Raw genomic sequence first — 27,586 nt, forward strand, 5'->3', positions numbered from 1 at the left:
TTTGTTTATTCCATTTAATATACTTCTCATCTCAGATAATGTGTTCTTCATTTCTGACTGGTTCTCTTTTATAATTTTCATTTCCATTTTTATGTTTTTTATCTTTTTGTTGAAGTTCTCACTGAATTTATCTACACTTCCTAAAAGTTCATTGAGCATCTTTATAACCTGTGTTTTGAACTCTGCATCTGTTAAATTGCTTGACTCCATTATTTCTGGATCTCTGTTCTGTTCTCTTGTATGGTTTCTGCTTCTTTGTCTTCTCATTTTGACTGCCTTTCTGTGTCTGTTTCTATGTACTAAGCAAAGCTTCTAAGTTTCTTGGTCTTATTCACATGGCTTTGTCTAGTGGCACAGTCCTGAGAGGGGTTCAGCTGCAGGCCAAATTTATCCCAAGACTGTGCCCCTCTGGGGGCATCTGTTAAGATTCAGCAAGCAATCCACAGATACTGTCCTTATAGTTGCTTCAAAAGGCCACACCAGAAACTGTGGCCAGCTGTCACCAGTGTGAGTCTCAGCAAGGAGCACCTGAATCGCCGGGGATACACCTGGATGTGGCTTGGGTGGGACCACTAGTTGGAGGAGACAGAGTTTCAGGGAACCTTCTGGGCAGAGCTGCCTCTTATCCAGTTGATGAAGTCTCTGCTATGGCGGTGCTGAGTCTGCACACTGGGAAGGGGAGGGTTCAGTAGAGTAACAATGGATACTGCTGGCACTTCTGCTGGGGTAGGGGGAGGGGTTAGGAGAGCCTCGCCACTGCCCTCACTCTGACAACTCAGTGTTCCTCTGTAAGTCCCTGTGCAGCTGAAATGGCACTGGTGCTCAGAGCAAGCAGGTCTGTCACCGTGGAAGTCTGCTTGTGGACTCAGCCGTTTAAGGGGCATCTGCAGCTGCCAGCTGCCTCTGCCGCAGCCTCTGTCTCACTCAGCTGCTCGGCTGGGCAGCCTCACATCCTTGTCCCATCCTACCTCCTGCAGGGAGATTTCTTAGGTTTCTCCCTAGAACTATGGCTTATTTATATAGATCCCAAGTGACTTTTCCTTGCTCTTTGCTCCTTATTTCTGTCACAACTTTAATTTGGTTGCCAGAGGGATGAACAGAGCCTCTATCATCTATGCCATTTCTCCCCCTCCTCTACCTCTGCTCTTTTTAGTGTCACCTGGAAATTATCAATTAAGAAGTATGAGATAGATGTCAATTCTAAGACTATCTAAATTTTCTAAATGTGGAAGTGTTAATTAACTATAGGATAGTTCAGGAGAAAGATTACAATTAGGTTCCTTCCTCTCCAAAGACTGCCTCCTTAATAACCTTTCAATTTACCTCTATTCATTCTCAGTTATTGATGTTTCTCATTTGTCATAGAATTACAAATATTCCATACTTACAAACTTTGGTTTGAATAAGTATATTTAATTTGGAAACTGTCTAGGTTACACTATTTTCACCATGAAGGAATAGTTATCACAAGCTAAAAGTGATTTTACTCCCTTGAACTAAAACAAAACAAAACCTTGGTTCTCATCGCATCATATTTGTGTTATACTTTTCCTTGTACATATGTCTTATCTATTGTTTTAACTAGTGACATTCTTTTTTTCATATGATTAGCATAATACTTTATACAGAAGATACTAATAGACATTTATGGATAAATAGATCATCAGTCTATAAGTGGAAATAACAGTTTGAAATAAATATTTGTAGACACAACAATCTTACATATATTGCTTTATTTTTTATATTTTAATTTTTACTAGTTTCTAAGTGCAGGTTCAGAATGTAGGCCCATTGTGCATCCTGATTGTGATCTTCCTGAATTTTGCAATGGAAGCTCAGGAGCCTGTGATCCTGATATAACTATACACAATGGACGTGTATGTAAAAGAGATTTTATTTGTTATGATGGAGAATGCCATGATCTTGATGCACGTTGTGAATCCATATTTGGAAAAGGTAATATTGTTTTATCACATCTAAATAGTCTTCAGTATTTTTATTAACATTACCAAGATGATGGGCTATTATATATATATAATTTACATTCTTTATATTTATATAAATTATATGTAAGTACATGTATAAATTTAAATTCTTTATTCTGTTTAACATTTATATTTTTATTTTTCAAACTTTATTAATGTATAATTGACAAATAAAAATGTATATATTTAAGGTATATGACTTGATGTTTTGATAATACATGTATATTATGAAATAATTGCCACAACAAGCTATTTGATATATCCAGAATTGCTGGATCATAAGGTAGGTCATTTTTAATTTTAGAGGAGCCTATATGCTGTTTTCCATAATTGCTATTCCATTTTCATTCCTATCAACAATGTACAGAGGTTTCCTTTTTTCCCCATCCTTGCTAACACTTACCTTTTGTCTTTTTGATAATAGCTATCCTAAGAGGTGTGAGTTATAGTTTTGATTTGCATTTTCCTGATGGTTATTGATGTTGAGCACCTTTTCATATATCTGATGACCACTTTTATGTCTATTCAGGTTCTATTTTAAAATCTTATTATTTATGTTTGCTATTAAATTATATGAGTAACATATATTTTGGAGATTAATCTCTTATCAGATACATTATTGGCAAATATTTTCTCTTATTCTATATGTTTTCCTTTCATTTTGTTGATTGTTTCTTTTGCCGAGAAGTTTTTTTTTTTTTTTTTTTTTTAGTTTAATGCAGCCCCGTTTGTCTATTTTTGCTTTTGCTGCCTGTGCTTTTGTGTCATATCCAAAAACTTATTGCCCAGACAAATGTCCAAGAGTTTTTCCTCTGTTTTCTTCTAGTTTTTCAGTTTCAGGTTTCATGTTTAGATCTTCCTCATTCAAGCTTTATTGAGGTGTAATTGACATATAACATTGTGTATGCTCAAGGTGTGCAGTGTGTTGATTCAATACTCATATATTGCAAAGTGATTAACACCATCACCTTAACTAACACTTCTATCATGCTACATAATTACCATATCTTTTTTTGTGGTGAGAACATTCAAGATCTACTCTCTTAGCAACTTTCAAGTATATAATATGCTTTTAAGTATATAATTTCAAGTGCATAATAAGTATCATGCTATACATTGGATTCCCAGAACTTACTCATCTTATAGCTGAAAGTTTGTACCCTTTGATGAACATTCCCCTTTTTCCCTCCTTCTAGTGCATGGTAACCACCACTCTACTCTGTTTCTGTGTTTGGCTTTTTTAGTTCCACTTTACATAAGTGATATCATAGAGTTTTTGTCTTTCCCTTTATGACTTATTTTACTTAGCATAATGCCCACAAGTGCTTTTATCCATGTTGTTGCAAATGGCAGGACTTCCTTCTTTCTTATGACTGAATAATATTCCATTGTATATCTTGATGAATACTTAGGTTGTTTCCATATTTTTCCAATTGTGAATAATGCTACAATGAACATGGCTGTGCAGATATGTCTTGAGATCCTGTTTGCATTTCCTTTAGCTATGAAGTGGATTGGCAGTGGAATTGCTGGATCATATGGTAGTACTATTTTTAACTTTTTGAGGAAACTCCATACTGTTATTTGTAGTTGCTGCAACGATTTACATTCCCACCAACAGCGCACGTGTTCCATATTCCCTTTAGTCTCACCAAGGTTTATTATTTCTTGGCTTTTTTGATGAGAGCCATTCTAACAGATGTGAGGTGATACTTCGTTGTGGTTTTGCTTTGCATTTCCCCAATATTAGTGATGTCTAGCACCTCTTCATGTACCTGTTGGCCAGTTATATGTCTTCTTTGAAAAAAGCCTATTTAATTCCTTTGCCTATTTTAAAAATCAGATTATTATTATTTTTTGCTATTGAGTTCTATAATTTTTTAATGTATTTGGAGTTTGTCCTTAACAGATATATAATTTGCAAATATTTTCTCCCTTTCTGTAGGTTGCCTTTTCATTTTTTCTTGTTGCTTTTACTGTGGAGAAGCTTTTTAGTTTGATGAACTACTACTTTTTAGTTATTCTTTTTAAATTTTTAAAAATTTTATTGGGGTGACATATTTGACTTAGCACGATGCTTTCAAGATCCATCCATTTTTTTGTTAAAATTATGGAGGGGACATTGGTTAATATAATCAAATAAATTTCAAGTGTGCAATTCAACAATATGCCATATATATATTGCATTGCATGTTCACCACCCAAAGTTAGATTTCCTTCGATAACCAAATGTTTGACCCCTTTTACCCCTATGTAGCTCCCCGATCCCCACCTTCCTTCTGGTAACCAGTAAACTATTGTCCATGTCCAAGAGACTCTGTCTTCTTCATTTGTAGCTTTCAGTTTTATATCTAACAAATGAGTGAAATCATATAGTTCTCAACTTTTTCTGTCTGATTTAGCATGATAATCTCAATATCCATCCATGTTATTGCAAATAGAAGTATTTTATCTTTTCTTATGGTTGAGTAATGTTCCATTGTATGTATATACCACATCTTTTTTATCCAGTCATCTATCAAAGGGTGCTTTGGTTGTTTCCATGTCTTGGCTTCTATGAACAAGACTGTTATAAATGTCAGGATGCATATATCTTTGTGGATAAACGTTTCCACATTTCTGGAGGAGATACTTAGAAGAAGAATTGCTGGGGCACATGGTAATTCTATTCTAAGACTCTTGAGGAATCTCCATATCTTTTCCACAGTGGCTGTACCAATTTACATTCCCATCAGCAATGTATCAGAATTCCTTTTCCTCACAACTTCTCTAGCACTTGTTATTACTTGTCCTATTGACGAGAGACATTATAACAGGTATGAGGTGGTATCTCATTGTGATTTTGATTTGCATCTCCCTAATAGCTAGTGAATTTGAGCATCTTTTAATATGTCTGTTGGCCATTGTGTGTCTTCTTGGGAGAAGTGTCTATTCAGGTCCTCTGCCCATTTTTTTTTTTAAATTAGATTGTTTCAGGAATTATGTAATGGAAACTATAAGTATTCAAAGTGGTTGTTCAATGAAGTTAGTATGTTTGATCTCATGAATTCTAATGGATTACTTCTAATGTGTCTAAGATTGCCTTTGTTAACAGCTAATTCCACTGAACTAAGTTTTCCAACCTCCCAATACATAAAGTATGGATATGTAGGTGAAGATGGCTGCCTAAGCCCCCAGTGGTCCTTTGAACAGTTTGGAGCTCTGTGTGTATCAATGTTATCTCCCTATTACTAGTGAACTGTAGCATCTGGTATTATATATTTTGTATGGGACACCCAATTTTGAAGTGTTTTGGTTTACCACAGTGACAATCTTCTTTGTTGGTCAGAAAATATTAGTTATTACACAGACACCTAAAAAATATAGTGGTTAAAGAGCGAGAAGTTTTCTTTTTCTCATATAATATTCCAGAGGTAGGCAAATAGTCAAAGGTGGTTCAGCAGCCTTGCTCTATAACATTTTTCAAGAACCTGTGGTCTTTCTTTCGCTTGACCATTCCTTGTTTTTCTTGTAGAAGGTAGTTTCCCCGAACAAATTCTTTTTGCCAGTCCATAGAATGAAAGAAAGAGGAAATGAAAATGTAACCAGCTTTCACTTATTGCCATTAACTTGATGTTTTGTATATAATTTCTGCTAATATTCCACTGCTCAGAACCTAGTCACATAACCATATCTAGTTGCAAGAGAATTTGAGAAACGTTTTCTTAAGCTTGGTGTCTGTGTGCCCTGCTAATAATAAGAGGGTTCTATTACTAAGTGGAAGAAAGAATAGATATTAAAGAACAGTTGTAAGTTTAGGTGCTATCTTTTCTTTCTTTTTAACTCAGCATTAGTCAAAGTTGAGGTTATGGTACCAGGATACTCTTTGTAGTACTCATGTTTGCCTGGAATATCACAGTTTATATAGAGAAGGCAGAGATCAGTGTGGGTCAGAGCATCATAAGCTATTTCATTGGTGAGAAGAGGCAAGATTTTACAATAAATTTCTAGATTTATCTTTATCTGTAGAGGAGTCAGATAAGATTTATTTCTTTTTACCACTTTCTAGGCACTGCCCAATATCCACATTGTTACTGTGGGAAATATCCTATTAGTACAGTATGGCCTTATACCCCTAATTTGTTTGATTGTACTGGGTACCTAGCCAGACCCAGTCCATTCAGAATTCTCCAACCTTGCTACAGTTGGTAGTTCTTGATGTGAGCATCTGGCTCATGCTAAGGGAATCAGGGAGGTTCTGAGTCTTTTCTGGGAATTTCAGATAGTTGAACAGAGTATTTTCTCTCTGAGAACTTAGAACTATCATACATAAAACTCCAGAGTTTTTGGCAGCTGTGTTTTTGAGAAAGATGGGCCTGAATGAGATAGAAAAATGAAACTGGAGTATAAACATAAATGAAAACAAGAAAGAGATAAACTTTACCTATATTTTTTCCTCCAAGGTCAATGTAATTAGTGATATTTCATTTAGTCTGTCTCTTCTTATTCTCATAATTCTTGATAGATTTTTTTGGACTTGTTTGAAAATGATTATTTCTCCATCACTTTAGCTAGTTACAGGAGTAATCTGTAGTTTATTGGAGATGGAAAAGAATTATATAGCTCAAGGATCTTCAGATTCTATAAGTAAATTTATGCTTATTTATCTGAAATAATCTCTTTTTAACAGATTTTAATTAAAATATAGCTAACATGCAATATTATATTAGTTTCAGGGGTACACCATAGTTTTTCAACATTTATATATCTAAAAAAGTAATCACCGTGATAAGTCCAGCAGCCATCTGGCACCATACAATGCTATCGACTATACTGTACATTACATTCCCATGACTCGTTTTATACCTAGAAATTTGAACCTCTTATTCTTCACTTCCCCCCTTTTTAATCTTTCAAAAACAGTTAACATTAAATATTATATTACAGAATAGTGATTAGACATTTATATAATTTACAAAGTGATCCCCCTGAGTAGTACTAACCTGACACTATACGTAGTTATTACCATATTATTGACTATATTCCCTGTGCTTTACTTTATATCCCCATGACTATTTTGTAACTACCTATTCGTACTTCTTAATTCCTTCACTTTTAAGGCTGTTTTAGAAGCCATGAAGAAAAGATCACTACTTTCATAATTCATTTGTGGAAAATTTAAAGTGGTTCTATCTGCAAATTCTTTGAAAAATGTAGGATTATAACTGCTTCCTTCAATAAAGAATATTTAGGAGGACACAAAACATAAACTTCAACGAAATTAGTGAGGTAACATTGGAAACATAATTTGGAAGAGATCACTAAGGGGGTTCATTTCAAATATTAATCTCTAAAATTCTCTGTTGCCTCAAATAGAACAGGTATAATTCATGTTGTGAGACGTGACTTTGAATGTCAAACTTCATAAAAAAAATTAGATCATGAGATGTGGTTATTCAAGTTGTTGTTTTTTCATTCATTCAATAAATATTTATTTAGCACCTTAATTGGGTAAGGCACTCTTCTAGCACTGGAAAACCAGTGGTGAACATACAAAAAAAATGATTCCTATTCTTATAGAGGTTATATGCCAATGAAGAGTTCTGATAATAAACAATAAAAAAGTTAGTAAGTAAATAAATGTTTTATTTTTAAACTAAAAGCAACAAACAAATAAGGCCAATAAATAAAAACTCATAGACACAGACAACAGTTTAGTGGTTACTAGAGAGAAAGGAGAGAGGGAAGGAGGTAGATAAGGGTAAAGGGATTCATACATGTAGTATTGGAAGATCTGACTTTGGGCGGTGACCATACAATGTAATATACAGATGATGTATTATTGAATTGTACACTTGAAACCTATATAATTTTATTAACCAATGTCATTCCAATAAATTTAACAAATAAATAAATAAATGTAATTATTTCCATTAGTGGTGTTATAAGGGTTCAGACAATAATAAAACATAATAAATAAATATAATTATTTTCATTAGTGTTAATGATATGATAAAAAACATAAACAACAACAGTAGCAACAACAATGCATGATAATAGGACAAAAAGTCATAATGAGGATGAGGCTGCTTTATATAGGGTCTTCAGAGACAGTTTCCAAATGAAAGTGAAATTAGATCAGAAACTTGAATACTCAGAAGGAGCTAGTCAAGAGATGACCTTGTGAAAGAGCATTTCAGGCAGAGAATTGCAGCAAATGTTATGGTACTGAGTTGGGATTAAATTTAGTGAGTTTAAGGATAAAAAGAAGGACACTGTGGCTGAAGTATAGTAAACCAGACTGAGTAAAGACCATGCTAAAAAAAAATGGATTTTTTTTTTCGTGTAATGGGAAGCTATTAGAGACATTTAAGTACAAGGCTGATATATATGATTTTTAATTTCAAAAAGGATCACTCTGATTTATGGTATGGAGAATGTATCATGGGAAGTGAAAAGTAGAAGTGGGGAGTCGATTAGAAGGCTATTGTAGCATATTAGGAGAGAACTGATGAAAGGCTAGAATGGTGGCTGTGGAGAAGATGAGAAGTGATCATGCTCAGTCTGTATTTAAGACATAGTGTCAATAAGACTTAGGTAGTAGAGGTGCAGATAGTGAGGGGGGAAATAGAAATCAAGGATGATTCCTAAATTTTAACCTGAACATCTGGTTGACTAAATGGTGCCATAAACTAAAATAAGGAAGTCTCAGGGCAAAATAGAATTTGATTTTAGGATATGTTAAATTGTAAATGCTTATTAGTCATGAGATGAGGTGAGTCAGATATTAGGTCATGCCCACTATTTTATTGTGCCTCATAGCATTTGGTAGTAGGGTACAGGGAATCTAGATACACTATTTGGACTACGGAAGGGCAAATTCTCTTACTTAGTAGACTTGGTCAGTATGCTGGATTTAAAAGAATATTTGACATGTGACCACATTTGAAAGCATTGCCTTTTTAGTGTTTTCATCTCACACTGGAAAACCCAGATTGATCTGAAAGTCCCTAAACTAATGAGACAGAGAGTATTCAAGAGAAAAGTTAATAATAGGACTCCTTGGTACCTTTAGATGCAGTAGATGGACTAATAAAAATTTGACTGGATGAAGAACATCACTTTCAATAGAATTCATCTGACTGCTCTGTGCCTAACATATTCTTTTATATTATATTTCCAAACTGGACTGAATTATCCAATTTCTGAATTTTCCTGGATATTGCCATAGTATCTAACAAGCCCTACTTTGCGTTTTTAATTGGGTGGCTTATATTCACAACTGAAATGATTAAACATTGTGAATACTCAGAAATAACATTGCCTGTCCTCATGGTATCTATACAGTCACCTTTGAAGGTCCAGTGTTTAAAAATGGTGGGAAGATTTAGAATTAGGAAAAGATAAAGAATTAAAAAGAATAGGGAAAAAATGTACATCATGGAAGGGGGGCAGGTAAGCAGGAGAAATTCTCTTGATCTTAAAAGAATATAGAGGAGAAATAAATGGGAATCAAAAGTGACTAAACATCATCTTAATTCTCATAACAATCCATTGAGATAGATATTATCATCTACTTTTATAGATGAAGCAGTTAGGCTTAGCAAGGTTCATTTTGGAGAAGGTAGCTGCGCTAGGCAGAGTTCTAAGATGGCCCCCAAGACTCTCTTGGTGTACATGCTTTGGATAATCCCTTTTGAATTGGGGAAGAACCAGTGAATATATGATGGAATATCATTCCTATTTAGATTATATAGTAAAGAAGGAATTTTGAAGATGTAATTAAGATCTATAATCAATCAACTTTGAATTAATCAGGATCATTCTGAGTGGGCCTGACCTAATCATGTGATTCCTTAAAAGCTGGGGGATGTCAGAAAGATTTCTTTACTGGCTTAGAAAAACTAAGCTGCCACATTGTGAGAGGGCCATGTGACTAGGATCTGAGGGGGAGTTTCTAGGAACCAAGATTAACCCCTGGCAGATAGTAAGAAAATAGACCTATGACTGACAAAAACAAACAAACCTGAATTACACCAACAATCAGTGAGCTTTTAAGAGGACTCCAGCATCAGATGAGACTGCAGCTCCAGCCTTTATTTTAGCCTAGTGAAACCCTGAGCAGAGAAATTACTTGTGTTTTACTGGACTTCTGACTTAGTGACATTATAAATGGATGTCTTTGTAAGCTGCCAAGATTTTGGTAGTCTTTTACAAAGTGATAAAACAACAACAACAACAACAACAACAACACAACTAATATAGTAATGAAGAAAAAATAGGTTAATATATAGGTTGACAATTATGGTCTCTTTATTTTAGACTGCCTGAGGATACAATGAGGTTTCTTCAATGAGATTTTGTTACAGGCCTGGCTTTTTATGAGTTCCTATTTAGAATCTAAGTGAACAAGTATAGTTTTCTTATGTTATCTTTCATAGAGCCCTCTCATGATTTACACTTCTGTAACTTTTCTCCCCTCATAATATCTTTTGTGATGAAAATAACAGAAAATGAAGCAAAAGGAGGAATAGCCATGAGGATTGCCTTTCACTTGAATTCTTTCTCTTTTTATACAACAATACTAGGAAAACTTTAAAATTATACAGTAATAAAGGAAAAGGAGACATAATATATGAGGAAATGGAATAAGGTGGAAAAGAAAGGGCATTTTAATCCAAATATATGTTTAACTTTGACAGGTTCAAAAAATGCTCCATTTGCTTGCTATGAAGAAATACAATCTCAAGGTGATAGATTTGGAAACTGTGGTCAGGAAAGAGGCAACTATAAAATATGTACATGGAAGTAAGCTATGCAAATATTAAAGACACTTTTCTTATGTTCTGTAAGATTCTACCTTTAGTTTTTTCAATATGTGTCATTCATTCCAGTGGTTCCAAGTACGACATGTGCATGGGAGTGAATCTCAAATATAAATCTCTAGCCCTGACATCTTTCTCATGCTAGAGGCTTAAATTTCCATCTAATTTTTAAATATATGTAGATGACCATTATATTCCTAAATCCAATACATGATTGAAACTAATAATACCTATTGCACCTTTTCTTTCTGAACCTGCTATTTTAATTTATAAAAATACTGTCCCCATTCATTCAATTTCTTGCCCAAGCTGAAGACTGCCCAGTGTCTGTAAAATGAAGTTCATTTTTCCCTGCATCTAACGAGCCAGCTCTTTGATATTTTGGCCATTAATTTATTTTAACAAACATTTATTAAGAACCTGCTATGTGCTGGATACTGGGTGAGCTACTAGTTAGCAAATCATACATGGCCCCTGTACTCATGGAATTTGTAGACTAGTAAACATGGCATGCAGTTTTGTGCTTCCTTGATTTGCTTATGCTGTTACTTTTGTTTAGAAATACCTTACTCTGCCTGTTGAAATCCTACAAATTTGCAAGCTTTAACTCAGGTGTTATCTCCTCTTTGAAGTTTTTCCTAACTAAGTTAGAATGAGCCCTCATCTTAAAGCTCTTGTAAGAATTTGTTTATTTCATTTGTAGCACTTTTAATGAGATTTGTATCACATTTTGTATTAAATTTTAAGGTTCTTGAAGGTAGAGATCACAACTTATTTATTTTTATTTTCCCTTATAGACGGATATAAAATGTTTAAGTGAATCGATTAAGTGAATTGACAATAATTGTATAAATCTACACAGTGAATAAAAGACCATTAGTAGCCTTGAAAGACAGTCTTGCACCAATGGCTTTATATTTTTTACTTTAATTGTTAGTGTTAAAGTATTATATTTTTCCCTAGACACATTGCCATAAATGATGAACCATTCTTATTTTGTCAAAGAAAGCAAATCTGAAGCATTTCTAATAAATGCCTAATGTATTATAATCATATAATTTTATTATTTTTGCAGTAAACTTGCATGTGGAAGATTAGTTTGTACCTACCCTTTTCGATCTCCTTTCCATCGAGAAAATGTTGCTGTGATTTATGCATATGTACGAGATGTTGTATGTATAACTTTAGACTACAGTCTTCATGGCTCACTTAGAGATCCAATGGTGGTCCGTAATGGCTCTGTATGCGATGTTGGGAGGGTAAATGATTTAAATTTATTTTAAAAATATAGTTATATTTATTTCTTTAATACATATTCTTATTTAACTATCAAATTTTGATTATTTTCTATTGCTATGTAACCCTAAGTATTTGGATAAGGACAAAATAAATAAATTTCACTTTGATTCCAGATATTAAGAGGGAAAGGGACTGTTTGATCCTCTTCAGAATTTCAGTGTTGTGAGCAAGGAAACTCCCAAGTGTTTTGAGGCTGAAGTGGGGATGGGAGAGATCTTGGTAATACATTGTAGTTAAGTACTCTATAGCAGTGGTCTCCAACCCTCTGGCCGTGGACAAGTACCAGTCCTCTGTGGCCTGTTGGAAACTGGACCATACGGAAGGAGGTGAGTGGTGAGTGAGCGAGCGAAGCTTCATCTGTGTTTGCAGCTGCTCCCCAGCACTAGCATCACTACCTCAGCTCCGCCTCAGATCATTAGGTGTTAGATTCTCATCGGAGCATTGGTCCCTGGTGCCCAGAAGATTGGGGGCTGCTGTCTTATAGCATGGAAATTCACTTTTCTTTTTGAAGAAAAAAGAAATCCAACTTAGTAATTTGTGTCTCTTTGTGGCCCAGTAGATAAGAGCACAAGTTACTATCTGGCTGTTAAGAATCAAATCTTATGTTTTGACATTTTGCTGGTTACCTAACCACTGTTGGATACCACTACTGTATGTAAAGGGGATAATCATAGCATTAACTCTGTGGGGTTATTGCAAAGATTTAATGAGATAACAGTATAAAGTGCTTAGCACAATGTCCAGCACATAGTCAAAGTTAAATAAAGGTTGGCTATTATTATTGATTGTTGTTATAATTTGTTATTTCTGAGGCTGACACAAATCTGGAGAAAACATGGAGGGAATAAATTTACTTTAAAGTCTCATTTAATTTCTGACCAGATCTTTGCTCATGAGGAACTATAATTTAGTATAAAATGTAAACTTTAAAGACAGACGTGCAGAGATCTGAATTCTGACTCTTCTACTAACTTGATAGATGATTTAGAATAAATTATTTAATATGTGCAATGTATATATTAATAGCCACTTTTAGTGGTTTTATAGTTTAAGTGAAGTTTACGTAGGTAAACATATTGTCTTTTTAATATTGGCTTCCTCTTCATGCCTAGGAGTCATAAATGCCTCCTTAAAGGAGGGATGTTCCAGGAAGCTCAGATATGTTTAGGCTCATATTTAATACAAATTTAATATATATACTGATTATATTGAGTCGATTTTCTTTCTATTCCAACTTTTGATATGGGCAGTGAAATCAGGATATTGTAATAAAAAATGGTTATTTGGTTACAATTTTTATGTTTGTCTTGTTTCATTTGTATCTTCTATTTCCCTGCCCTGAATCATTTTTAAGATTGTTTTTTTTTAGAGCAGTTTTAAGTACACAGCAAAATTGAGAGGAAAGTATGTAGATTTCCCATATACCCCTACCCAAGCATAGCCTCCCTCTTCTCAATATCTCCCAGCAGAGTGGTATATTTGTTATAATTGATAAACCCACATTGACACATCATAGTTACACAAAGACAATAGTTTACATAAGCACCCACTCTTGGTGTTGTACCCTCTATTAGTTTTTGACCTATATTATTTTCCTTCTCTCTGAAGAACTTCTTTTAACATGTCTTTTAAGGCCACTCTACTAGCAAAAAATTCTCTCAGTTTTTATTCATCTGAAGTCTATTTCTCCTTCAGTTTTGAAAGGGTAATTTCACAGTATATAGAACTTATGTTGGTAGGGTTTTTGTTTTTTTTTTTTCTGTCAACACTAAATATTTCACTCCACTGTCTTCTAACTGCATGGTTTCTGAGAAGAGAAGTCAGATGTAATGCTTATCTTTCTTCCTCTATAGGTGAGATTTTTTTTACATTCTGCCTTTTTTCAAGATTAGTTCTTTGGTTTATTGTAGTTTGGACATGATATGCCTAGGTGTAGTTTTTTTGGTGGGCATTTATCCTGCTTCTTGTTTCCTGAGCTTCCTGGATCTGGGGTTTGTTGTCTGACATGAACTCGGGGGTTTTCTTAGTCATTATTGTTTCTTTCTTTTCCTGTCACACTGTCTTTGGTATTCTGTGGGGTTTTTTAGTGATTGTTCTATTTGCCTTTTAGCTTTTTAAGATTTTATTGGTATATCCTCTAGCTCAGAGATCCTTTCTTCAGCTATTTCTAGTGAACTAGTAAGCCCATTAAAGCCATTCTTCATTTTTGTTTTTGTTGTTTTCACTCTGGAATTTATTTTTGGTTCTTAGGCTTTCCATCTCTTTTCTTACATTGTGCAATTGTTCTTGCATGCTTTCTACTTCATTTATTAGATTCTTTACCATATTAATCACAGTTGTTTTAAACTCCTAGTCTGATAATTCCAATATCCCTGCCATGTCTTATTCTGATGATTGCTTTGTTTCTTCAAATAGTTTTTTTTTTTTTTGGCTTTTAGAATGCCTTGTACTTTTTCTTGATAGTGGCTATGATGTATCAGTTCAAAGAACTGCGGTAAGTAGGCCTTTAGTAATGTGGCGGTAAGATGTGGGGAGATGAGAAGTGTTCTTTAGTTCTGTAATTAGGTCTCAGTCTTTTAGTGAGTTCATGCCTCTGTACTGTGAATTTTACAAATGTTTCTCGGTTTTTTTCTACTCCTTTCAGACAGGACAGCTAGAGAAGGCTGGAGTTGGATATTTCCATTTTCCCGCATGAAAGTTCAGAAGTGACTGGAATTGGGTATTTCCCTTTTCCCAGATCAGTAACGCTCTGATAAAACCCCATCAGGTTAGCCTCTGGTTAACTCATTTCTCCTGAGGGCAGACCTTCTTAAGAAGAACAGAGTGCTCTTGCTATTTCAAAAATGGTTGCTTTTCCCCTCTTCCTGCCAAACAACAAGGGGATTTTCCTCTGATATTTACTATGAGAACTTGATTGAGCTCTTGGAGGTAAATCCCACAAAATTCTGGGTGCTCCCCATGACTTCCTCTGAAGTTTTAAATTGTCAGAGTTATCCACACTAAGCCTTCAGTAATTCACTTATCATAGTTCAGGCTTTCCTATCATGTTGCTGGTACCTAAGGTGGTTTCTTCTTGTGAATCTGCTTTGCTAACCTCTGACTTTCTTGTGTCCACTTGTATCTCTTTCCAGTCTTGGGCATAAGTGGTTTGCCGTGTCTCCACTTCTCTTATGGATCCTAGGAGAGTTCTTGATTTTTCAATATGTTTAGCTTTTTACTTGTTAGAACAGAGTGGTGACTTCCAAGCTTCTTACATGTAGACCAGATATTAGAAACCTGAATCATTTTTTAAAAACTAGACTTTATTTTTTAGAAAAGTTTTATATTCATATCAAAATTTGTGAAAAGTACAGGGATTTCCTATATACCATTTATCCCTGCATGGGCACAGACTTCTACACTGTCCACAACCCCACCAGAGTGGTACATTTGTTATAATTGATGAATGTACATTGACATGTCATTATCACCCAAAGTCTGCAGTTTACATTAGATTTACTTGAAAAATCTCAAAATACTTGGAGATTAAACAACACACTTTGAATAACACATGCCAAAGGAGAAATATCAAGATAAAATGAAAAATATTTTGAACTAGATGGAAATGAAAATACAACATATAAAAATTTGTGAAGCACAGCACGAGCAGTACTTAGATGGATTAATTGTATTGAATCGTTACAGTCTTATGTTATATAATTACTGATTGTAATGTTAAGATAGCTGGACTACTCTGACTTTGAATTTTTTTTCCATTAGGTTTGTATAAATGGTGAATGTGTAGAATCGAGGATACCTATAAGTGAATTCTTTACTTGTTCAGAAAAATGCAATGGAAATGGAGTAAGTAAGCACATGATTTATGTTTCCTCAAATCGCATTAATTTTAGACACTTTTCAGCATCACTCATTGATATATTCTACATTTATTGGGTTCCTACTATGTGCTAATGTTGGATCGAAGCCTCTTCTAGAGCTTCCTTAATATTATCTGGAACTGGCCCTCATATCTGGAGGCAGAGAGAGGCTGAAGAAAAAGGCAGATCACTCCAGATTGATAGGTTGCTGGTTTAATAAACAAGGAACTTACTTATGAGGCTTGAATTGGGCAGCTCCAATACAAGGGTTTAGTCACATGCATAGGGGACCTCAACTGGGTTTAGTCACATACCAAGTCCAGATAGTCTCATAGCCACATTTCTATCTCAAGTTTGTGTCATTGGGTAGCTTCTAGCACAGAGAAAGCAAGTGGAGCACATATTCCAAGCACAGTGGAGAGAATGGGAGCCTCAGATTTCCCAGGTCCAGCTTGTCAAACCAGTGGTCATGTCTTCTTGATGACCTTTCTCAACAGGTAGGTCCTGCTATATCTACTTTCAATATGGAGCTGAATTGGGTTACTAAATTTGTAGCAATAGGTAGTTATAGAGAACATTATATAGAATTAAATAGGCCATGATTTCTGATTGTGTGGGTCTGGGAAGTACGCTCAACAGTAGTCAGGACTATGACTCAACTCCCCTGCCTGGGTGAGGGGAGAGATCAGGCCTCAGAGGTGGCAAGGCTCTTTGCTTGAGGTCCCAAATCAGTCAGACCTGCACCCTGTCAAGTTTCTTGATTAGATCGCACCACTGTCTTGGCTCTGCAGATGAGCAAAGCCACTGATTGGGACTACTATTTGGGTGCTGCAGGTAGGAATATGGACTGCTGAGATACAAGCATTGGTTGTTACAAGCCCCTTCTGCCTTCTCCCTTACAATTAAAATCCCAGTAGGTAAGCCCCATAGATTTTCCCATGATCCCTGTGAGACAAAATCAGAGTGGGGTCTCCCAGGAAGCAGCCCACAATGCTAGGGGACCTTTATGTACACCCTGAGCTCTCTATTCCTATAGGAGGAACTGTAGGCTCAGGGCACACCTCTCGATGTGGTGTTCTGCTGGCCTGTGGGAAGGACAGTGTGGTTAGTGTATTGCCACTCCTCTTACCATTCTAATGCAGTGTGTCTCAGTGATGCATGGGTATACTTTAGTCTTAGTCCTGTGTTCTAGGATTCTCTCAGTGGAATCTGAAGAAATGTTCAATTAATATAAAGGGTGGTTCAAATCCAACATTTCCTTGTGATTTTCTATCTGGATTATCTACCTATTTCATTGTTGAAAGTGGTATGTTGAAGTATCCTACGTTTATTGTATTGCAGTCAATTTCTTCCTTAAGGTCTGTTAGTATTTGCTGAATATATTAGGTGCTCCAATGTGTGTTTATATTATGGTTGCTGTATCATCCTGAAGAATTGACATCTTTATCATTATATAATGACCTTTTCATTTTTTAAATTAAAGTTATTGGTTAATAAAATCAAATACATCTCAAGTATGTAATTTAATATGTCATATATATTGCATATTGTGTTCACCACCAAAAGTTAGATTTCCTTCCATCACCAAATATTTGACCCCACTTACCCCATCCACCTACCCCCACACCACCTTCCCTCAAATAACCACTAATCCCCTTTCCATGTCTATGAATTTTTTGTTTCTCATGTTTGTTGCTTTCAGTTTTATATCCTACATATGAGTGAAATCATATGGTTTTCAGCTTTTTCTGTCTGACTTATTTCACTTAGCATAATTATCTCAAGATCTATCCGTGTTATCATAAATGGCAGTATTTTAACTTTTCTTATGGCTGAGTAGTATTTCATTGTATATGCATACCACATTTTTATCCAATCATTTATCGTATGATACTTCAGTTGCTTCTATGTCCTGCCCACCATGTATAATGCTGCTATGAACATTGGGCTGCCTAAATCTTTTTGGATAAATGTTTTCAGGTTTTTAGGGTAAATACCCAGAAGAAGGCTTGCTGGGTCATATGGTAATTCAATTCTTATTTTTTTTGAGGAACCTCCATACTGTTTTCCACAGTGAATATACCTATTTATTATTCCCACTAGCAGTGTAGGAGGGTTCCTTTTTCCCCATAACCTCTCTCCAGCACTTGTTATTACTTGTCTTATTGATGATAATCATTCTCATAGGTGTGAGGTGGTGTCTCATTGTGGTTTTGATTTGCATTTTCCTAATAGCTAGTGAAGTTGAGGATCATTTTATGTCTGTTGGCCATTTATATGTCTTCTTGGCGGAAGTGTCTGTTCAGTTCCTCTGCTCATTTTTTAATTGGATTGTTTGTTTTTTTGTTGTTGAGGTATATGAGTTCTTTGTGTATTTTGAATATTAGGCCCTTATCAGAGACAGTGTTTGCAGATATATAATGCCATTAGAAATGTTTGCTTCTTTGCCTTGTTGATGGTTTTATATTCAAGTCTTTGATCCATTTTGAGTTAATTTTGGTGTATGGTGATAGAAGTCTAGTTTTCTTCTTTTGAATGTGGCTTTCCAGTTTTCCCAGGACCATTTATTGAAGAGGCATTCCTCTCACCATTATATGTTTTTGGCTGCTTTGTTGAAAATTATTTGCCCATATATATGAGAGTTTAATTCTGGACTCTTAATTCTATTCTTTTGGTCTGTGTGTCTGTTTTTTGGCCAATACTATGCTGTTTTAATCATTGTCGCTCTGTAGTGTAATTTGAAGTCAGGCAAAGTGATTCATCTGGCTTTGTTCTTTTTTTCTCAGGATTGCCTTGGGTATTTGGGCTCTTCTGTGGTTCCATACAAATCTGATAGTATTTTTTTTGTTGTTCTATTTCTTTAAAAATGCTATGGGATTTTGATTGGGATTGCATTAAATCTGTGTAATGCTTTAGATAATAAGGTCATTTTAACTATGTTGATTCTTCCAATCCTTGAACATGGAATATCTTTCCATAGCTTTGTGTCTTTTTCAATTTCTTTTAATAATGTTTTATAGTTTTCAGTATAGGTCCTTCACTTGTTAGGTTTATTCCTAGATATTTATTCTTTTTGTTGCAATTAAAAAAGGATTTTTTTTTCATTTCTTTTTCTGAAATTTTATTGTTAGCATATAGGAATGCTATGGATTTTTGAACATTGATTCTGTATCCTGAAACTTTACTGTATTTGTTTATTCTAATAGTTTTTTTTAGTGGAGTGTTTAGAGTTTTCTATAAAGAATTCATATCATCTGCAAAAAGTGGCAGTTTGACTCCTTCATTCCTAATTAGATGCCTTTTATATCTTTCTCTTACCTGATTGCTCTAGTTAGGACTTACAATGCTAACTTGAATAATAGTGGTGATAGCTGACAGCCTTGTCTTGTTCCTGATTTTAGAGGGAAGTTTTTTTTAACTTTTCTCCATTAATTAAGATGTTAGCTGAGGGTTTGTCATATATGGCCTTTATTATATTGAGGTACCTTCCTTTTTTTCCCATTTCATTAAGTGTTTTAATCATAAATGGATGCTGTAGTATCTTATCACATGCTTTCTGCATCTATTGATATGATCATATGATTTTTTTATTCTTTATTTTGTTTATATGGTACATCACATTAATCAATTTGTATATAATAAACCATCTCTGTGACCCTGATATGAACCCCACTTGATAATGATGTATAATCTTTTAAAGGAGTTGTTGTATTTGATTTGTTAGTATTTTGTTTAGAATTTTTACATCTGTGTTCATGAAAGATATTGGTCTATAGTTTTCCATTTTTGTGTTATTTACCAGGTTTTGGTATCAAAGCAATGCTGGCTTCTAAAAAGAGATAGGAAGTACTGCCTCTTCTTCAATTTTGGGGAAAAATTTGAAAAGAATAGGTGTTAAATCTTTGAATGATTGGTAGAATTCACTGGTGAAGCCTTCTGGTCCCAGACTTTTCCTTTTTGGAAGGATTTTGATGATTTCGATTTCCTTACTGTTGTTCAGTCTATTTAGATTTTCCAGTTCTTCATCATTCAGTCTAGGAAGGTTGAATATTTCTAAGAACTTTTCCATTTCTTCTAGGTTATTAAATTTGGTATCATATAATTTTTATAGTACTCTTGTTATGATCCTTTGTATTTCAGTGATATCTATTGTAACTTTATTTCATTTCTGATTTTGTTTATTTGTGTCATTTCTGATTTTGTTTATTTGTGTCATTTCTGATTTTGTTTATTTGTGTCTTTTCTTTTTTCTTTTTGGTAAGTCAATTTTATTAACCTTCTCAAAGAACCAGCTCTTTGATGTATTAATTTTCTTTCTATTGTCTTTTTGTTTTCAATTTTATTTAATTCTACTCTAATTTTTATTTCCTTCCTTCTGTTGAGTTTGGGCTTCATTTGCTCTTTTTTATTTTTTAGCTTTTTAAGATGTAATATTAGGTTGTTTTTTGGAGATCATTTTTGTTTCTTGAGATAGGCCTGTAATGATATGAATTTTTTTTTTTTTTTGCCGCTTTCGTCGTGTTTTGATATATTGTATTTTCATTCTTGTTTGTTTCTCTAGATCTCTCCTTTTAATTCTTCTATGACCCAGTCTTTCTTTAGTAGCATGTTTTAATCTTCACATTTTTGTGGTTCTTCTCACTTTTTCTTTTCAATCGATCTCCAATTTTAAAGCATTATGGTTAGAGAATATACTTAGTATGATTTTAATCTTAAATTTATTTAGGAAGTTTTATGTCCCAATATATGGTTTATATTTGAGGCTATTCCATGTGCGCTAGAGAAGAATATATATTTTGGTGTTCTGGGATGAAAAGCTCTGTAATTATCATTTACGCCCATTTGGTCTAATATGTCGTTTAAGGCCAATATTTTCTTATTGGTTTTCTGTTTGGATGATATATCTATAGTTGTCAATGGGTATTTAGTTATATTACTATAATTATGTTTGTCAGTTTCTCCCTTTAGTTCTGTTAGTAGTAGCTTTATGTGTTTTGGTGTTCCCAGGTTGGGTACATATATATTGATGTTTTATGTATTCTTGATATATTGTCCCTTTTATTATTGTGAAATGTACATTATTTTCTCTTGTTACCTTTTGATCTTGAATTCTGTTTTGTCAGATATAAGTACAGCTACACCGACTTTTCTCTGAATATAATTTGCTTAGAGTATCATTTTCCATCACTTCACTTTGAGTCTATGTTTGTCCTTGGAACAGAGCTATGTCTCTTGAGTACAGCATAGAGTTTTCTTTTTTTGATACAAACTACTACTTTGTGCCTTTTAATTGTTGATTTCAGTCCATTTACATTTAGGGTGATTATTGATAAAAAGGATTTTCTATAGCCATTTTATGTTTTGTTTTCTCGTGGCTCTCTTTTTTATGTACTATTTTTCAATTCTAGATTTTTGTGGTTACCATTAGAATTATGCAAAAGGAAGTTTCATATGTACAGTAGTTCTTTTTCTTCTGATTGCATCTTATCTCCATTTACCTGTGCAAATTCAATCTTTTACCCCAACTTCTTTTATGTTTTCATTGCCACAAATTACCCCTTCTTATGCTGTGAGTTCATTTCCAAATTGCAATATTGTCTTCTTCTTTTTAAATAAATTTTTTAGCTCCTTTAACTTTTATGTTATTCTTAAGTGTTTGATGCCCTATTTTGAACAAGTGTTGTGGTTTCCTGGTTCTGTCTGCTAAGTCATCTTGCTCATAGTTTTGTATCTTTTTGTTTCATGTAGAAGAACACCTTTCAGTATTTCTTGTAATTCAGCTATTGTGGTGGTAAACTTCCTCAACTTCTATCTGTTTGGTAAAGTCTTTATTTCTCCTTCATACTTACAAGATAATTTGGCTGGATATATTATTCTAGGCTGGTGACTTCTCTTTTTCAATACTTTGAATATTTGATCCCACTCTCTCCTAGCTTGTAGAGTTTCTAGTGAAAAATTCGGTGATAATTAAGGGGATTTCATTTATAGGTTACCATCTGCTTTTCCCTGGCTGCCTTGAAAATTCTTTCTTTATCATTAATTTTTGGCAATTTTAATACAATTTGCCTTGGGAAAGGCCTTTTTAGATTGAGATAATTAGGTATTCTGTTTGCTTTTTGTATCCAAAGATCCAGTTCTTTCCAAAGGTTTGGGAAATTTTTGTTAATTATTTGTTTGAATAGGCTCTCACGTTTTTTCTTCCCCTCTTTACTTTCTGGTATACCCACTATTTTTATATTGCTCATTCTAATGGAGTTATATAGTTCTCACAGCATTTTCATTTTTTTTTTTTTTTTAAATCTCAATTCTCTCTCTTCTTCCCCCTAGTCATTTTTAGATTTCTGTCTTCTGTGTTACTAATGCTTTCCTCCATCTGGTCTGCTGTGTTTTCTAAGCTTAGGATTCATTCTTCTCTTTTACTGTGTTCGTCAGCTCCAGAATTTTTATTTGGTTCTTTTTAATAGTTTTAATCTCTTTAGTGAAGTACTTCTATTATTCATTGATTTTATTTCTGAGTTTGTTGAATTACTTTTCTGAGTTTTCTTATATCTCATTGAGTTTTTTTCTAAACTGCAATTTTGAATTCTCTCATTTAAATTACATATTTAAGGTTATTTTCCAGAGATTTTAAATTTTCTTTTTGAATTTCCTTTTGGTTATTCATTGTGCTTGATGGATATTTTTCTGCCTGGGCATTTGTGGAAATGTAAGTTGCTTTTTAAATGAATTTATCAATAAGTAGAGAAAACAAAACATGAATTTCTTTGTTTTGTAGTAGGTGGAGCAGAAGCCCAAGTTTTTTTTCTCTTACCTGCACTGCTGGGGCTTCTGGGAATTCTATTGGGTGGTGCTAACTAGGCTGTGGAAAATCTCCATATTCCCCAGCAGGTGGGCATCCCTTCCATGATCCGATTTCTTTGGTCTCAGGGCAGTACTCCTGTTGATTGGAAGAGACAGGCTATGGATTTCCTCCTGTGTGCTCTTAGTGTTACCCACCTTAGCCAGAAGCTGCCCATAGGGCAGCTCTGAGTTGAAGACGCTTCCACTAAGTTGTGCAGTGATGGGTGGGGGATGGAATGGGGAGTGAGTGTACAGATTCCAGTTCTTCTCTTACTGCAATGAGTAAAGACCACTTAGATTGGAAAGTGTTTTTTTTTTTTTTTTTTGCCTCCCACCTCTCATGATTTGCTGAGAGAATCTTGTTGTCCAGTGGGTCACAGAGGGATGGAGTTGGCAGATTACCTGTCTGTGGAATCCTTTGTTTGATGCTGGTGGACTTTGGAGCACTGCAATGCAATTTTTTTTGCATTGTTTCCCTGCTCCTGTGCCTGGGCCCACCTTCAGGGTATGCCAGCCACCCAGGTCTGACTACTGTCACTGCCCCTCTGGTCTGGTCTACCCAATGAGGACTGCTATTGCATATGATGGGGCTGCAGTGAGCATGAGTCTGCGGGAGGCTTCTGTCTTTGTCCTCTTTCTTCTTTGTCCTATCTCTGTTGTTCACTTAGATAAACCCAACTTCAGGTGTCTCTGCATAGCTGTCACAGACATGTTTGTGTGTTGAGCAGGGAATTCTTTGTTGAATTATATCTGTCCAACTTGTTGTAACTTAAAGGGAAGAGACTTGGAGGTCCTTTTATGCTGCCATACTGCTGACCTCACTTCTCCCAGCATGCTTTTTTAATACAAAACATTTGACTTCTAAGAATTTTTTAAATTTTATTATTAGTTTCAAGTATACAGTACATTGGTTAGAGATTTATATAGTTTATAAAACAATCCCCCTAATTGCTCTTTCTCCCCTCTGGCTCTCCACCTAGCCATTACATTAATGCTAACTGCATTCCCTATGCCATGCTCCCCATCCCTATGACCGTCTATCACATACTTATTTGTACTTCTTTAACCCTTCACCCCATTCTCCCAGCTCCCAAACTCCCCTCTCCCCTGGCCTTCACCAGATTGTCTTCTATATTTGGCGTCTGCTTTTGATTAGTTTGTTCTTTTTGTTCCTAAGAATTTTTTGATATTTTAAACATTGCCTAATAATCGTTATGAGAAATGATAATATATAATGTTACTTGTATTTTAACCATTCTCATGTGTTAAATATTAAATGATGTTTGATTCTTTATTATTATCAAAAGTCACTGTGATGAACAAACATATATAAATATTTATAAGCATTCTTTTTTTTTTAATAGGATAGATTCCAGAAGTGGAATTATAGAGTGTAAGGCGGTAATCCCTTTTAAGATAGTCATTTAAATTTTTTAAATGCTTTCAGAAAGTTTTATAAATTTATAATAATAAACATATGGATATGCCTCTTTCAATTATTTGTCTCCTCTAAGTGCTCTTTTATTTTTAAGATTTGCCATTTTCATATGTGAGAGAAAGTTCTCTATTGTTTTCATTAACTGTGCTTTGACTATTGATGAGATTGAATATATTTTCATATATTTAATAATGATGCATTGATCAGAAAATGATGTATTCCTACCTTTTTCTTATTGCGCTTCTAAATTCCATGTGGTGTCTAAGATGTAGTACTATGTATATTATTCATTTGTCAGATATGCATAATGGCTGTTTTATTTTATTGGCCTATTCTCACAGTGGTAAAATATCATTTTATGTTTTGTAGCAATTGGTAAAAATCAATTAAATATAAAATTTGATATGTCAACTTTTCTAATTTTTGTATCTTGGATTATTTGTTCAAGTCTTTGTTACTGTCTTAAGGAAAGTTTTGCAGTTCTCTTCACATGATGTTGCATGTTCTTTGTTAAAATTATTTTCACATATTTCATAGTTTCGTTGCTAGTGTGATTAGGGATCTTTCACCATTACATTTTGTGTCTAGAAAAGTTAAGGATATTTGCATATTTATTTCTATTCAGGCAACTGGCTAAATTATATAAAATTATTGAGGTTTTTGGTAGACAGTCATCTCTTAAAACTAACAATAAAATTTCCCACTTATGTCTAGTAGCTGTACTTTTAATTATTATATTGCTTTATTATATTAACTAGATCATAAAGGAAAAATTAAAATAATACGACTTCCTGAGTACCTTGAAAGTCATCCTTGACCTCTGACACAAACAGATTCTTCTTTAATTGTCCAGTCACATATGTGGAATCAATCTCTCTATGGGAAACTCTGATACTTTTGAAAAAGAAATAGTATTCAAGACCATAATTAGATCTCCAGGGATATACGCTATATTTTGTTTTTCACACAAAGACTTAAGGTATAGTGGAGAAACAATGAGGCTACTATTTACCTTTATAAAAGCAGAATTACCCTTTTCTCAAAAGTTCATTGGTTTTGGGGGTATGGAAGAATATGTGGATCATTAATTATACTCTTGCCATATAGCTTGAAAATTGGAAAGAAATGTTTGAGAAGAGTTTTCAGATATTAGACAATAAGCAACATAAAACTTTGTTCCCTAAGAGAAGAGAAACAAGGAAATGTGTCCTATGATTGCCCTGGCTCTATTCCTGATGTCAGTTTTTGGTTTACAATACCATGAGTGGATGGAATTTGTAAGGCAGAGTTCCTAAGAAGAGGCAGTAATATGCAGGAAGAGTTTCAGAAATTTGCATAGAGGTCCTCATAGGTCTGTTCATGAATATGAAACCCCACAGATCAGGGAAAGAATGAGAGTACTTTAAGCTGAACAATTTCAGTGTTTACAGAGGGCCAGCAGATATTTGAGTTATGATTAAAGTGGAGAGATTTTGTGAAAACCTGGGATAATCATTAGAGATACCAGAAGTGTCATACTAGTAGCACTATTAAATTAACCCTAGAGAAAAGGATATTCTAAATTTTCCCTATCAAAGCCTTAAAAACAAACCTGATCAAGCTGTTCTGCAAGTAACTTAACTGCCTCTCAGCACAAAGTACAGCAATCTTTAAAGGAAAACAACAAAATGCAGGCATTCTACACAATGTAATATTGACAATATCTAGCATAAAAATTTAAAAAGTAACAAACTTGCAAAGAAGGAGAATTATGTGACCCATACTTTGAGAAAAAAATTCGTCAGTAGAAATAGCCCCCGAAATGTTAGCTGATAGAGACTTTAAAAAGCTATTATAGCTGAGTCATATTCCATTTTATATATGTACCACATCTTTGGATAATGAACACATAATGCAATATACATATGTAATGTCAAAATGTACGCTTGAAACCCAAATAATTTTATTAACCAATGTTACCTCAACAAATTTAATTTTAAAAAAGCTATTGTAAATTTTCTCATGGATCTAAAAGAAAACATTACCATAATGAGAGAAATGAGAGATATGAAAAAATACACATGGAATTTCTAGAAATGGGAAAATGCTATAATTGAAATGAAACATTCTGCAAATGGGATTAACAACAAAACAGGCAAAACAGAGGATAATATCAGTGAGCTTAAAGGTAAGGCAATAGAAACTATTCAAATGGAAGCAAAAGATAAAAACACTGAAAAAGATGAACCAGTGGGATACTATCAAATGTTTCAGCAGTTGCAGAAGGAAAAGAGAAAGAGAGGAGACTGGAAATATTAAAATAATTTTTAAAATTTGATAAAAATCATAAACTCAAGTTCCAAGAAGATCAATAAATTTCAAATCAGTAAAGCACAAAGAAATACAAACAAAAGCACATTATAATCAAACAAACAATGAAGAGACTATTTTAAATGTGGTCAGAGAAAAAGACCCATTATTTCCAGAGGAAGAATGATAAGAATGACTTCAGACTTCTTATCAGAAAATATGTAAGATAAAAAACAAATGGCATAATTTAAATGAGAGGAAAAAACTGTCAGTTTAGTATTCTATAGATCCAATGAGAATCTTTCAAAAATTAAGGCTAGAAAATACTTTTTCTCAGATATAAGCATCTGAGAGAATTTATTGCTATGCACTACAGGAAATATTAAACTACACTCAGGTGGAAGGAAAATAATGTCAGATGTAAGTATGGGTCTACACAAAAGTAATGAAGAGTGCCAGAAATGAAAAAGAAGTGGATAAATATGAAATACTACATTTCATTGAAATGTTTTAAAAAAGACAATTGACCGTTTGAAATAAACACACTAATAATATACTATGGCATTTATAACAGAGTAGTCTTGTTTTATTGCTGTAAATATCCCATTTTATGGATATTACACAATTTATTCATTCATCTGTTGATGATGATCTGATCGTTTAAAGTTGCGGCTATTTTAAAGTTGCGGCTATTTTGAATAAAGCCACTATGAAATTTTTTTATTGTGGTAAAAACCACATAACATCCACATCGTCTAGATGGCAAAGTAGGTAAATGCTGTCCTCTCCTCTCAAGACCACCTCAAAAGTATAACTAAACCACAAGACAACTGTCATTGAGAATTGCCTGAAGTCTAGCTGGACAGAAGTCCTATACCTAAGGATATACGTAAGAAGCCACTTGACACTGATAGTAAGGGTGGAGATACAGAATGGGCTGGTCCCACACACATATGTGGTGGTTAAAAATTGAGAGGGTTATCTTGGCTGTGGAGGTCCCCCATGAAGAGCAAGGGGTCTCAGCTCCACACCAGGCTCTCTAGTTCAGGATTCCATATGATTTTACTTATATGT

At 34.2% G+C, this 27,586-nt stretch overlaps 1 protein-coding gene across 1 annotated transcript in view; it reads left to right on the plus strand.

The window, feature by feature from the left end:
• The window catches only part of LOC105300945 (disintegrin and metalloproteinase domain-containing protein 32), a 106,928-nt gene that overhangs the window by 74,679 nt on the left and 4,663 nt on the right, over window positions 1-27,586 (plus strand). The window contains exons 11-14 of the mRNA XM_023520037.1: window positions 1,761-1,956; window positions 10,667-10,772; window positions 11,865-12,048; window positions 15,848-15,931. Of these exons, the coding sequence (XP_023375805.1) occupies window positions 1,761-1,956; window positions 10,667-10,772; window positions 11,865-12,048; window positions 15,848-15,931 (570 nt within the window). The remainder of the gene's footprint in view (window positions 1-1,760; window positions 1,957-10,666; window positions 10,773-11,864; window positions 12,049-15,847; window positions 15,932-27,586) is intronic.

The sequence above is a fragment of the Pteropus vampyrus genome, unplaced genomic scaffold, assembly GCF_000151845.1.
Source record: "Pteropus vampyrus isolate Shadow unplaced genomic scaffold, Pvam_2.0 Scaffold8, whole genome shotgun sequence".
Lineage (NCBI taxonomy): Eukaryota > Metazoa > Chordata > Mammalia > Chiroptera > Pteropodidae > Pteropus > Pteropus vampyrus.